General features: G+C 43.4%; 1 protein-coding gene across 1 annotated transcript in view; it reads left to right on the top strand.

Annotated features, from left to right (window-relative positions):
* Window positions 1–13,779, top strand: part of TTC23 (tetratricopeptide repeat domain 23) — an 80,287-nt gene that overhangs the window by 33,765 nt on the left and 32,743 nt on the right. Inside the window, exon 6 of the mRNA XM_022598838.3 lies at window positions 10,507–10,612. Within this exon, the coding sequence (XP_022454546.1) occupies window positions 10,507–10,612 (106 nt within the window). The remainder of the gene's footprint in view (window positions 1–10,506; window positions 10,613–13,779) is intronic.

The following is a 13,779-nucleotide window of genomic DNA, read 5'->3' as shown; positions in this document are numbered from 1 at the left end:
ATTTGCCAGATAAAAACAAGAAGAAAAGAAAAAGATATTCTCATTGTCACCCCTTTGGATACCTTTTGCTGTTATGGAGGGCATGGAGCTGTCGGGAGAAAAAATGAGTTCATATTTGTAAAGTGTTGAGCACAGTGCCTGCTAGTGCAATATATGAATTTTTGAAAAGTTCTCCCTTTCCTTTTCTTGCTTTTCTTTTTCTTTCATTGATGACCTAGTTGAGGGAAACATTGAGGCACTGTTGAAAACAGAATCCAGATTGTACTGTGAGTGAGATATGAGGAAGCAAAGGTAGTAAATGCAGGTGCCTGCCTCAAAACATACTAAGAGGTGGGGAGGACTGGCCCGGGCAGGGGGCAGAGTACATGGAAAGGTCTGAAGGTAAGACAAAGTTTGACGCATTTGGGGAACTGCAAGAAGTTCCCGATGCCTGGGCAACGGGAATGGGAAGGCAGTGGGTGGGTATCATTCAGATGGGGTGTGGAAAGTCATGGTAAGGAATTTGAGCTTCATCCTAAGGGCAGTTAAGGGTTTTCGAGCAGGGAGATTGACATCACCAGATTATCAGTCTAGAAGGGTTGCTCTGCAGTATGGAGAAGGGACTGGATGGCAGAGAGATAACCAGGAAGGCGACTCAGTAGGTGGCTGCAACAGACCAGGTAGGCATGGTGACAGCCCGGACTCAGGCAGTGTCGTGAGAACGGAGAGACACAGACAAGAGTAGAAATGACAGGCCTGGGAGTTGTGCAGATGTGGGAGAGTGAAGGAGATGGAGGAGTCCAGCTTTAGACCAGTTTTCTGCGTGTGGCTGGTTGGGACGTTTACTGAGTGAAGGAACACTGTGGATTTGCAATTTTTTGTTAGTGTCAATAATTCTGAATATTCTTATTTTTAAAAATGTTTTTTCTTTTCTTGAATTATATGCTGATACACATTTCCAAAAGTTAAGCTGCTGAGGTAAGATATGAACATTTTTATACCTCTTGATTTTTGTTGACATTCTGCCAAAAGGTTGTTTTGAGTTACCTGGCCACCAGAAGTTGGCTTTTCTTTGCTCATAATTGAGCCAGTTTCACACCAACTTTGCGAACTTTTTTATATTATTTTATTCCCATTTTACAAATTTTATAAATTTGAGATTAATCTCAAATTTATTTTAATTTAGAATTTTTGTTTGTCTGTTTTTGGTTTTTCTTGCGGTACGCGGGCCTCTCATTGTCGCAGCCTCTCCCGTTGCGGAGCACAGGCTCCGGACGTGCAGGCTCAGCGGCCATGGCTCACGGGCCTAGCCGCTCCGCGGCATGTAGGATCCTCCCGGACCGGGGCTCGAACCCGTGTCCCCTGCATCGGCAGGCGGACTCTCAAGCACTGCGCCACCAGGGAAGCCCAACAGTATTAAGGCTTTCAATCCATAACCATGGGATAATCTCTTATTTCTTTAGGTCTTCCTTAATTTCTTTCAACCATGTTTTATAGTATAAGTTTTGCACTTCTTTTGGTAGATTTATTCCCAAGTATTTTGGAGTGTTTTATGTTATTACAAATGGAAGTGTTTTCTTAATTTCCTTTTCTTATTGTTCATTGCCTGTGCATAGAAATACAAACGATTTTTGTATGTTAACTTTGTATCCTACAACCTTTGTAAATTTGTTTATTAGCTCTAGTTTGTGTGCGTATGTGTAATGTTTTCTGCCATGCAAAAGTTTTCTTAGTGCTTTCAAGTTTTCAATCTTTTATTACATTTAGATTTTGACTCTGAGAAATATTTCTCTGTATACAGGTTATTGAGGAATTCACTCATTTTTTTAATGCTTCGTCAAGTTTAATAGGTGACTTTTATTGTTTATTCTTGAGGTTAATAAAGATTAGAGAGTGCTTAAATAAATACTTGCCTATGATTATTAAAGAGATAGCTTTGTGAAGTCAAGATAGCATTGGATTTGAAATTAGAAAACTTGGGTTGGAGTCCAGACTCTTCTGTTTACCATTTGTTTGATAATATAAGTCATTTAGTCTCCCAAAAAAAAAAAAAAAAAAGCCTACAAAAGACCCTATCCACTTCACAGAACAGCTCAAAGATTCAAAATGGAAAGTGCTTTGTGAACAACTTGGCATGTTGCCAGTATAAGCTACTTTTATTTATTAACAGTAATTGTTAAACATTTATCAAAGCTCCCCTTTTCTTTAGCAACTTTACCTAAAATACAGAAAGGTATAGCTCTCCAAGGGAGCCCATGCCTAAAAGCCATTTATTAATTACACACAAAGGAAAGGGGTTTTGTTATTTCCCCTCTTGTTTTTTCACTCTTCATTCCTTTGGAGTGAGAGAAACACCCAGGGAGAAAAGACCTTTTATTCTCTGTAGAATGTATAAAAGTTCCAAAGTATTTTAGGAACTAACCCATTAAAATGGAGAAAACTAAAGCCAGCCCCCCAGAGCCATCACAGAGGGAAGGCAGCAGTCCCAAGGACTGATGAAAGAGCTGTCATCAGCCCTGTGGGTCCTCTGCAGCAGGGTTCTGTGAGAAAACCACACAAACGTGATTGTTTCTGAAACTCTTTGTGGCAGATTTTGGCACTAGAACCTTATTTTCCTATCCAAAAGAAAAATCCCAGGATTTCATTTGTGTGAGCAATAGCATGTTTGTGGGTGTGTGCCTTCAAGGAGTACATGTTAACACCGCGCTAGCTTGGATTGCTTTTTCACGTCTCTGACACTGGAATCGCATATCTCTCTTTTCAGTTTTCAGGGCAGCTCTGCCATTCAGCAGTTCCCAAATTTAGAGAAGTTTGATTTGCAAAGTATGATGAAATAATTTATCAGTTACTCTACCTAAGACTTTAAGATCAGAAAATCTGGGTTCATGTTCCTGCTCTGGGTGAGTTATTGGCCTTGGTCAGGCCTAGGTGGTGGCTGATAGGTGCTCACATGTGACTCCTGGCAGGTGCAGACTATTCAGAAAATGGCAGCACTTCTTATTGGCTCTTGTTAATTGCTGTGTATTTACTATAAAGTGTCATTCATTTATTATAAATAATCAGATGAGTGCTATTTTTAATTTTCAAAATCTCTGACAACACTAGCCTATTTTGTTTAAAATTAGAAAAGATGCAGAATGCAGATATGATTTTATACAGTATAAACCTTTTCTAAGAATGACACAAATCATGGTGCCATACTGCTTCTTTTGAAAAGACATCTGTTTTTTATCATAATGATAATGCTTTTTATAAAAAAACAAATCGAGCCATACAGAAAAATACGGAGAAATGGGCTACAAGTCATCTCAGCCCTCCTCCCCCATCCTAGAAGTACTCAGTGTTGTGACACTTGTCGGGCATTTTTCCTCTGCAGGTGTGCAGATAGCTATAGATTGAGAGACAGAGGGACGAGAAGAAAAAAGAGAAAGAAAGATTGATAAACTTGACAGCATAAAAATGAAAAAGTTCTCTATGACAACATATCACAAAGTTAAGAAATAAATGTCAAGGAGGGGAAAGTATAGAAAGAGTTCTTATAAAATCTAGATGAAAAAGACAACTCAATAGAAATATGGACAAAAAACAGAAACAGACATTTTACTGAAGAGGGAATACAATGGCCAATAACCATCCAAAAATAATCCCTAACCTCACTTGTTATTAAAGAAGTGCAGTTTAACCAAGGAGATGCCAAAAACGTTTGGTGCCACTCCATGGTGGCAAGGGTGTGGGGAAGCAGACATCCTCATGCACTGCTGGTAAGACTGGGAATCAGCACCATTTGGGGGGAAAGCAATTGACATTCCCTCTCCAGTTTTATAACACACTGACCCTTTGACCCAGCAATTTCACTTCTAGAAACTTACCTAACAGATAGATGTGCACAAGTGTGCAAAGAAACAGGGTTATTAGCAATAGCAAAAAATTAGAAAGACTCTTAAAACCCACTAGTAGGGGACTGGTTATAAAGCTATGATCTATCCATGTGATGGGATACTGTAGAGCCACTAAAGAGAATGAGATGGATGTCTGTGTTCTGAAGAAAGGTGTCCAAAATACATTCTTAATTTTAAAAAGCCAGATGTAGACCAGAATATTCTGTCAGTCAATGACCAATTAAAGACTACATTGTGCTGGGCAGAGTGTTAGGCCTGGGACTATGATGGAAGGCTCGGATGTCAGAGGCCCTGCCCTCAAGAAGCAGCCTAGTGAGTGAGACAGACCTTAGTGAAGAATCACACAGATGAATGTAAAACTACCACTGTGGAGTGCACCACAGGGGGAGGTACCGGGTGCTGCGAGAGCTCCCAGCGAGGCAGCCTGAGCTGATGTGGGATCTGATAATGAGACACCCCAAAGGTTGAGGAGAGGGGAACCACTGTGTTGAGAGCCCAGAATGGGTGGCAGGAGATGAAGCTGAGCTGAGAGGGGGACAGGGCCAGGCTCTGATCTCATATGTGTGTGTGTGTGTGTGTGTGTGTGTGTATAAGCACATCAGTATTTCTGAGAGGATATGCAGGAAACTGTTGATAGTGGGTAGCTATAAGAAATCAGACTGGAAATGGGGAGAAGAGGGGTTGAGGCTTATAGACACAAAGGACAGGGCATTAAAATTTTTAATTGCTTATTCTTTTCTACTACTTAGGATTTTTAAAAAGTTATATGCAGGTACTACTCTTATAATTTAAAAATATAATTAAGTTTTAAGAAAACACACAGAACAAAAAGACAAAAATATAAGGCCCCAACATGTCTATTTTGGTGCTAACTCTTACAGCGAGTAGGGCCTTTTCTCCCAGCCCTTTGGAGGAGCTAAAATTGACAACTGGAAAGCTGCCACAGAGACTTTCTCTGACTATTAAAAGAAACTGGCTCAGTCTGGGGCCCTCAGAAATCAGTTTTTGAATGCCCTCTGCACCCAGTTACTTCCCTTGCATCTATTTCTCCCGGGGATTCCCAGCTCCATCGTTTTTTTAGCCAGTGCCCTCCAGCCGCCTCAGTCCCCTATGGTGTGTGTGGCCATGGAGGACTTCCCTACTGGGCAGAGATGGGAGAGGAAAGGAAGTGGCAACCTTGGGCTGCAACATGACCCTGTCTTGAACAAGGATGACAGTCAAAGCCTAAGGGTAGAATGGCCAGCTCTGGCAGAGCTGAGAGAGAAAGCTATGCAGTCTCACAGCTGGTCAGTTATAAGAGAAACACAGCAAGCTCATACCTCATAGTGACAAGTGGACTTGAGCTTCTGTTGAATTAAGGCACAAATTTGAATCAAAGCAGAAACGGAGCCACTTGGTAGAAGGCACTTTAACGTCTGCTCCATCTACCGTCCACTGCCTGACCCCCTCCACGGCATCTCTCTACAGCCAGTGCTCAGAATTCCATGTGTTGGCAGCTCGCTCTTTCCCTAGCCAGTCTATTTAATTCTGGGCTGAGTCTAATTCTTAGTAACTATTTCTCTGACTCTTAAATAGTTCTTCATTACATTGACTTGAAAATTGCCTTTCTGTGACTTCTACCCTCTTGATAACCAGGTGTTAGATGAGAAAAGCATGCAATTTGAAATCACACGCCCTAGTTCAAATCCCTGTTCTGCCATTGACCAACTATGTGACCTTCAGACAGTCGATTACTCTCCTCGAGGCTTCATTTCGCCATCCGTAAATTAGGCAGTTAACATCACTCTCACTGGTCATTTTGAGATTAAGCGGAGCTGGTGTATATCGATGTTATTTCCCTCCTTCCCTCAGTCCCTCCCTATGCTAGCCCTCAGCTTTACAAAGAGATCCTGGAAATTATTAATTATTTTAATTATTAATTATTTTAATATAATTAATTATTATTATTGTCTTCTCTTTGAGTGTTCTCATCTCCAGGGTAAATAGACCCAGTTTAAGTCCACAAATGTACTTTGAGCTACTTGTGTGCTCTTCACTATGCTATGGGAGAGGAGATTTCCCTCTGAGTCACTGATTCCCCTAATCATTATCAAAGCGGGAAAAAAATCTCTCTCTCCCTCCCCACAAGAGCTGGGGTTCCACACTCAGAACCCACCCAGTGTTTTAAGTTGAGTGTTCATGTGGTGGGGTCTGCCTGCATAAATAGAAACATCCCTTTTAGTAGTCATCGAGTTTTCTCTTCAAGAACTGTTACACATTTTACAAATCCAAGGGGACAGGCCCAGTTAGATAAGAGTCTGCCAGCCCTGGCTCTGGCTGTGTCTATTGACAGCTGGGTTGGCACTGAGGAATCCTTGGTTTCCCCCAGAAACACATAAGAGGACCAGAATGCAACAGCTGCTCTATACCTTGCCAGGGCTTGAGGCAGTTGGTCTTGTGAATGAGTTTTTTTCAATTAATGACCTTACTCCATGTGGGATATTAAAGGTGTTTTTGTTTTTAACCCAGTACGACATGCTAGCAGCTGAAGAGATTTAAGAATATTAAACATTCCTCCTCAGCCTCAAGATGACAGTTGATAAACATATAACCATAAGATATCAAAAACTTCAAAGGATGGGAGGAGAGATGCAAGCCCTGGGGTGATTAATAAATAACAAGGAGTGAGCGTAGTCAAGCCGCAGATCCCCAGTGGGGCCTAGTACTCGGGCCTCTGTATAAAGCCGGAGAGGCAAGCAGGACTCCTGTAATTCTGTTCACCCTAACAACTAGTCCTTAAATGCTCTCAGATGTATGTAACAGGGATATTTATATTATCTTAGCAAACAAAGTGTTGTTCCAGAATTGTGAACAGTGGTTTAGCTTGGAAAGATTGGGTAATCTAATCACTAGCTTTGTCAACTTTCTCAGTACTCACTCCCTCAGGAGGCCTCCTGCATGGTGTGGTACTGTGGTTGTCAAACTGTGTCACCGCCAACACTCATTTTCCAAGGAGGGTCTTTTGGGGGTGGCTGGATGGAAGCAATTGGGTGGGCTTCCCAGGGTCTCTCTACCTGCTTCAGTGAGAGCAGCTCCACACTTACCTGCTTTGTATGTTAGAGAACCATTCTGTTTGGTATAAAAGGGATTCTTTTGCTTTAAAATCAGAAACTTGAAAAGCAGTGGCATCATGATGTTTGCATCCTTTCATAAGTTGCTTTTCCACTCAGTGGTGTGTTTTTGAAATGTTAATACATATAGATAGAGTTCAATCATTGTATGAATAAACCATAATATATTCGTTCCCCTGCTGATGGATGTTTAGATGGTTCCCCGTTTTTCACCATCTCCAATAATGCTTCAGTGGAGTTGAGGGCATTTTCCGTATAGACACTGATGGGTGGTGCCCTCTAAGCTGGACCAGAAGGGAAGGGACAGCAGGAGGGGTGGATGGCTAGTGAGATGTGGAGAGTGGACAGAGGATGAGAAGCTGCATGGATGTGATAGAGCCAGGATGCCCCAACAGTCAAACAGGGTCTATGAGCTGCGGGATCCAGAGGTAGCAAAGATTAAGCTATGATGAGGCCCAGAGCATCATGGGGGACCAGGTGGCTGAGGGTAGGGAGGAAAATAAGCCTGTCAAAACCCAAGAGGCCAAGGTGTTAGCTGGGTCATTCGCTGGATGTTTTAGTTTGCTCTTTTAGCTCCACTCTGCATCCCTCACTGTGCCCACTTAAGTACAGTGTCAGTGGGCCGCCTTGCCCTCTGGCTGGGAGGCACACAGCCTTGACCTTAGAAGGAGAGAGCACAGCTTATTTATTCCCTCAGCTCCTCCCAGCAAGGTCAGTGCAGGTGGTCTGCATCCATTCACTGAAAGCTACAGCTCCCTCCCCTATAATTCATCTTTCCAGTTCCAGCAAATTCTCCCTCCTTTGCTCTGCCTGTGATGTTAAAGCAGCCTGTTTGGGGTCCTGCACTCTCTTCCTTAGGTTTCCTCTGTGCAAACTTCTTTTCCTCTATTCATCTGTTAAACTGTGCCATCTCTTTCTTGCCCAGTAGGTGCAGACTAATCTTAGGGATACTGAAATCACTGAAAATGATAACAGGAGGAGGGGTAGAGAGGAAAGTAGTGAGCCGGGTGCTAAAACCTAGTGAGGGGCAGTGTCTGTGAGTTTAGGTAAAATCAAACTACCCCACATTTTTGTAGTTCGTCTGTAAGCTCCTTTAAAACCAAAAGCCCTGCCTAATCTTTATGTGAATTCCTAGGGTTTGAATAATATCTGGCATGTAGAAAGCATTTAAAAATTAAGATAAGTTGAATTGAATAGGACTGAATTAAATTTTTCTGAATAAATGAGATTGCACATTTTAAACATCATGGGTTCCCTTCTCCACTACCCTCACCCCCCACTCCCACATATGGTTTTTAGAAGCTTTTCAAACATCAAATAACAAATTAGATCAGAGACTGAGTTTCTGAAGTGAATAATGAATATTAATGTTTGCTTATATTAGCATCTCATACAGCAAAACATTGAAGGTTTTGTGATATGTTCAGATCCCCATTAGATTTCAGGATCCACTTTCTTGATAATATGAACATTTTTGCTCATGGAAAACTTTGCTTCCTGTTTCCAAGACAAAAGGCAACTTAGAGAACTCTCAGAACATGTTAATAATTCATTTGAAAGTAATTTTGATAGAATGCGTCTTTTACATTGCCTCGAATTATAATATTAAGTGGAAACAACATATGAAATCTTTTTGAATTTGAATTTTAATCAATCTAAAATACTGTGTGTAAAATGTCTTTGTAACAAGATGAGTTAAATCTCTTCTGGCATCAGAGGGTGCTCTCTTCAAAAGTGGATTCTAGAGATAGTTAACCCAGGGAACAGACAAAGTAAACATGATCCATTTGCATTTGGGGTGGGGCAAGCTTTTCCTCTCTTTTTTCCTTTCCCTGAGCACTGAACATTTGATCCTTTCACTCTAACCCTGTGTCCTAGTTGAAAAGCATTTCCAGTCAGAACTTCAGGCCAAATCGAGGATAATGACCAATTTGGGGGTTGCCAAAATCAAGTATTCAATTTATCTATATCCTGTAATACAGGGGTCCCCAACCGCCGGGGCACAGACCGGTACCAGTCCGGGGCCTGTTAGGAACGGGGCCGCACAGCAGGAGGTGAGCGGCAAGCAAGGGAAGATTCATTTGCCACCTCCCCATCGTTGGCATTACTGCCTGAACCACGCCCCCCCACCCCCCACCCCCACCCCACCCCTGGTCCGTGGAAAAATTGTCTTCCACGAAACCAGTCCCTGGTGTTAAAAATTTTGGGGACCATTGCTGTAATAAGAAAAGTCATTTTAAAACAAAAGATATTGTTAGCATTTACAAATATGAAATCCTGATTGTTCTAACACAGCAATAAAAGTTATTACCAGCAGTCTTGATTTGGAGTAGCCCCTATCATAAAAAGTCTAGATCTAGTAACTAGTGGATTTTAACATATGACAAATGAGGGGACAGTTTAGAGTCTACCCTGCTTATCATCTCAGAAATGCATTAAGCTGGTCATCAGAGGAGCAAGTCTCTATGGCTTTGCTGTCTCACTGCTTGGTCTGGACTAGAAGGTTCTAGTGGTATGGCTTTATCTAGTCTAAGATTTAGGCTGTTACTTTTCATTTCTTTTTCATTTGCGATATCGATTTAATATTTTTGACAATTTTCATTATCCTCATTTTATAGATGAAAAAACTGAGGTTGCTGAGTGGGTGATTTGCCCAAGGTACCTCACAGCTAATAAAGGATGGAGATAAGATTCTGACCTTGATGCTCTGCCTTCAGATTTGCTGTTTCTACCATGTCATGAATGCTGACATTCCTCCTGCCCTGGTGCACACTGCCCAAAGCACCCCGATTCTTTCAGCCTCCAGGAGCTATGACTAATCCATGGGATTATTTACTTGTTTGTTTGCTTAATATCTTTTTATTTGAAGGGATGTAGTTTGTATTTTATTTGAAAGGATTATTTTTATTTTATGTTCATAGGATCATACGGTGGTTTTTTTCCCCTTAAAGAATTTTTAAATGGGCTTCATTTTCAAGGAACTGAGCTGTTTCCTGTGTTCGGGCAGCTCCTGTGGTCCAGTTCGCCGAGGTTATAGGCAAATGGGCTTGGCGGACCAGGCATGGGGGTGGGGTCGGGGTTTCTGTGGGTGAGGCTGCTGACACTGGGGGTAGGTCCCCCTCTCTGGGCTGACCAGTAGGTAGGGTTCTGTGCTTGCCCACTTCCCCTACAGCACAGGCACTTTTTAATCCATCTCCTTCCTCCTGGAAACCCTCCCCCATCTTCTGCTGACACTGCACTCATGGGAGCATAGACTTTTAAATGATTTACTTAGAAATAAGCCCTGGCCACAGCATCGAGCTATCTGGACTCAGCGTCCAGGGCTTGGTGCTTTCTCAACTACACAATGCTTTTAAAACCAAGCTCTCCCAAGAGTTGATTGTGCTTCCACATAAATCATATTGTTTAGCTTGCTAGAAATTTCCTTGGCTTTCTGCTTATCGTTCCAAGAATAGTTAGTTCCCTGCTGCTGCTGCCAAGCATGTAAACAAACGTGTGTCTTCTTTCCATGATGACAGGCGCATCTCATCGTCCTGAGCAGAAACCCCTCTCAAGAGGAGGCAGCCGTGTCCGCACACTCCATCGCCTGTGCTGCTGTCACTTCTGGGAGGCCTGAGCACCATGGTGAGAGCGAGAGCGAGCCTTCCGTGGGGGACAGCAAGGCCTGCTCCCTGCCTGTCGCATGTGCATCGGTGTCTGTGGGCTAGCTGCCTTTGGGATGGATGAACATGTGGATGGAGCTGGGACAGACCCTTCAGAGAGCCTTCTCTGTTAGCTTCACTAGAGTCCAGGGTCCTTTGGTTTCTATCTTTTTTCAGCCTTCCTCTAATCTTTTACTCTCAAGTACAGCAAATCTTCATCCAAACATAGCTATCAGAGCCCCAGAGAGTTTGTGCTGGGCTTACAGGGAAATCTACTGGGCTTTCAAAGGTGATCTATTTTTAAAGGTTGTGGAGCTACTGTGGCAACGGATCTGACCTGCTTGAACTCCGGCCTCCAGACTCTCACAGGGCTGAGCTTTCAATCAGGATGAACTTACACGGCTTCAGGATTCCAAAAGGAAGTTGTCATTTATGAGTCATATAGTTTTTCTTAGCCCCACATAATAGGTAGAGCAGTGAGCTTGGGAGTTCTTTAATCCTCCATCCTGGGCTCAGAGCATACAATATGCCTCTATTGATGGAGAACATGCATTCTAGTGACTTTCTTTGTTGTTGCTCAGAATATTCATAAACAGAGTATAACTCATAAAGAAGACAAGAGGTGTATTCCAAGATGTCAGCTAAAAATACTTATGCATTGTAGGAAAATAAGGTCCAGTGTGCCATCAATTTGAAAATCAGTATCTGGAAGGCTTGAGGTTGGGGTTCAGGGAGTAGGAGCTGGGCTAAGATGAGGAGGCTGGTGGGGGGAGAAGATGAAGGAGGAGCCTCAGTGAGCAGCCTGGTCTGCAGAGGTCCCTGGGCCAGGCAGGGGCTCCTGTCCAGGGAGGAGCTGGGGAAGGGGATACCAATGTTAATCTTTCTGTCCATCCCACCTTAAAGATCCTTCATTCTGGTCTCCCGGAGCTTTGAGCACCTTTTCAGAGCTGGAGGATAGAGAAGGCAGGCGACCTTCCTTACCCTAACTCCCTAGAACACTCCATACATAGCAATCAACTTCAAAACCTTCAAAGAGCCAACATTTTAACCAGTTTATTGGCGGCTAAAATTCCTTTAATAGGGAAAAAGAACCTTCCATGCCACAAGTATTAATAGGATACTTAAAATGCAAACATGATGGAAACCCCTAGATTAGCAGGAGTCACAGATCTAAATGTCTATAGGAACCAAGTAAGCAATGTGAGTGAAGCGAGTAGTCATTAGAAAACAGTAGCAGCAGCAAGCATAATTATAAATGGCAGCTAACTGTTGGCTGTAATCTGAGAGATGCAATAGGGAGTGGTGAGGACTGTGGCAAACTGGAGAGGCCCGTCCCCTGTCGAAAGTGAGCAGCTATTATTCAGCTCCAGCCCATTACTCTCATGTGGAAAGCAGGCTTGTATTAGCAGGTCTGCTTTTTCAAGAGAAGGCAGAAATCTGAATTTTTATGTGAAATCAATGAATAGTTGATGGTCACCAAGTCAAATATGTTTCAGGCTCTGAGGGAAGCAAAACAAGTGTGAGGGCTAGATCCCTAACTTCTGACCTGGGAAGCATGAGTATAATAAGTGGTTGTCAGGCCCTTCCTGTTTTTCTTGGGGGGCTCATGGGTTGAGAACTGGAAGTTTCTGAGCATTTAAACTGCTGGGGTGTGGGGGAGGGGGTCTACTCCCAGAGAATACCAAGCAACTACAGGAGGCTAAGGCCAGAGACCATCTTTGCCTAGAGGGATTCCGGTTTGCCAGCATCTCAGCTAGTGCTCAGTGTACACACCTGATGAATGTATGGATTAGGTGGGGAACAATAGAAATCGTGTCCCTAAAATACTTGTTTCTTGTAGCTGCAAAGTTAGACCATTCTTCTTTGTGTAATTATAGAATCAGAAACAATCCAATTATGTATTTTTTTCTAAGTTTTCCAGTCTAAATATGGTGTTGGTATAGCCTCCCCTGTAAATAGAGAATGCCACTAATACCTACTTGATACAGATAATTAGGTCTGTGAAAATTTAATGACCTCACACAGTAATAATAGCGAATTCTTACATAGTACACACTGTCATGGTTCTAACCGTGTTATATTTATTAACTCAGTTAATCCTCACCACAGCTCTGTGAGTTTGGTACAAGTGTTCCCAGTTTTCAGATGGAGAAACTAAGGCACAGAGGGTTAGGTAATTTCCCAAGAGCCATAGCCAGGGAGTGGTAGACTTGAACCTAGGCTCTTGACCTCCATGCTATATTATAAGGACTGGCACTGCACATGCCCTTTTCCCTTCTTTCCCCTCCCAAAGAGTGTGTGGCTTTGGGGAGAGAAAGGGACTTGAGAAGAGCAACGGTGGCCCAAGGAAACCAGTTTGAGTGCCGTCTGGGAAGGGGCCAGCCCAGGATCGTGCACAGGCTCTCAGTCCCCCATTCTGCCCCATGTCTCTTTGGCAGCTCAGACGGTTTGGTGACCTGCACCCAGAAAGCCGACTTGCCAGTCAGTATCTGAAGGGGGAGGAGAATGAATAGGGAAGGATAAGAAAAAAACTCCCCCCAAGAGCAGGGAGTTGGACAGTTGCAACTGGCTTTGCAGATTAGGAAGGGGGTCGCTTCTGCCTGAGGCCTGGAGGATCGACTGCTTGAAACATATTGACTGACAGAGGCCTCAGGAACCCGAACCAGCAGGAATCATAACAACAATCATACTAGCAATGATGACAACAGCAGTAGCAGGGGTCGAGCGCCCGTTGTATGCAGGTGCCGGCACTCTCACGAACATGCCCATTTAATCCTAACAAGCCTTGGAGGCAAGATGACCTCCCATTTTACAAAGGAGCTAACACAGCCAGCTCTCCATACCACCAGCACCATCAGTCAATATCCCCTCTACTCATTGCTCTACAAGAGGGACAAAGCCCCAGTCAGTGTAAGGATGCTCCCTTCTCAGACTCAGCTTCCACTAATCAGAAGACACTGGAAATGTCTATCACCTTGACACCAACGGGAAGAGAGTTTACTGAAGGCTTGAAGGCGAGTCAACGCTAAGTGAGGAGGCTGGGCAGAGAAGCTGTCGGAGCAAAACAGATGCTGGTGCAGAGGCAGCGTGAAGCCCTGGAGCAGGGGCAGAGAGGCGCACCAGCCCTTGCCCCTAAGGCCTCAAGCCAGC

This window comes from Delphinapterus leucas, chromosome 2 (genome assembly GCF_059928025.1).
Source record: "Delphinapterus leucas isolate spDelLeu-1000000601 "Yukka" chromosome 2, BTC_Dleu_Yukka2, whole genome shotgun sequence".
NCBI classification, from domain to species: Eukaryota; Metazoa; Chordata; class Mammalia; order Artiodactyla; family Monodontidae; genus Delphinapterus; species Delphinapterus leucas.
This window is presented reverse-complemented; position numbering and strand designations above follow the sequence as displayed.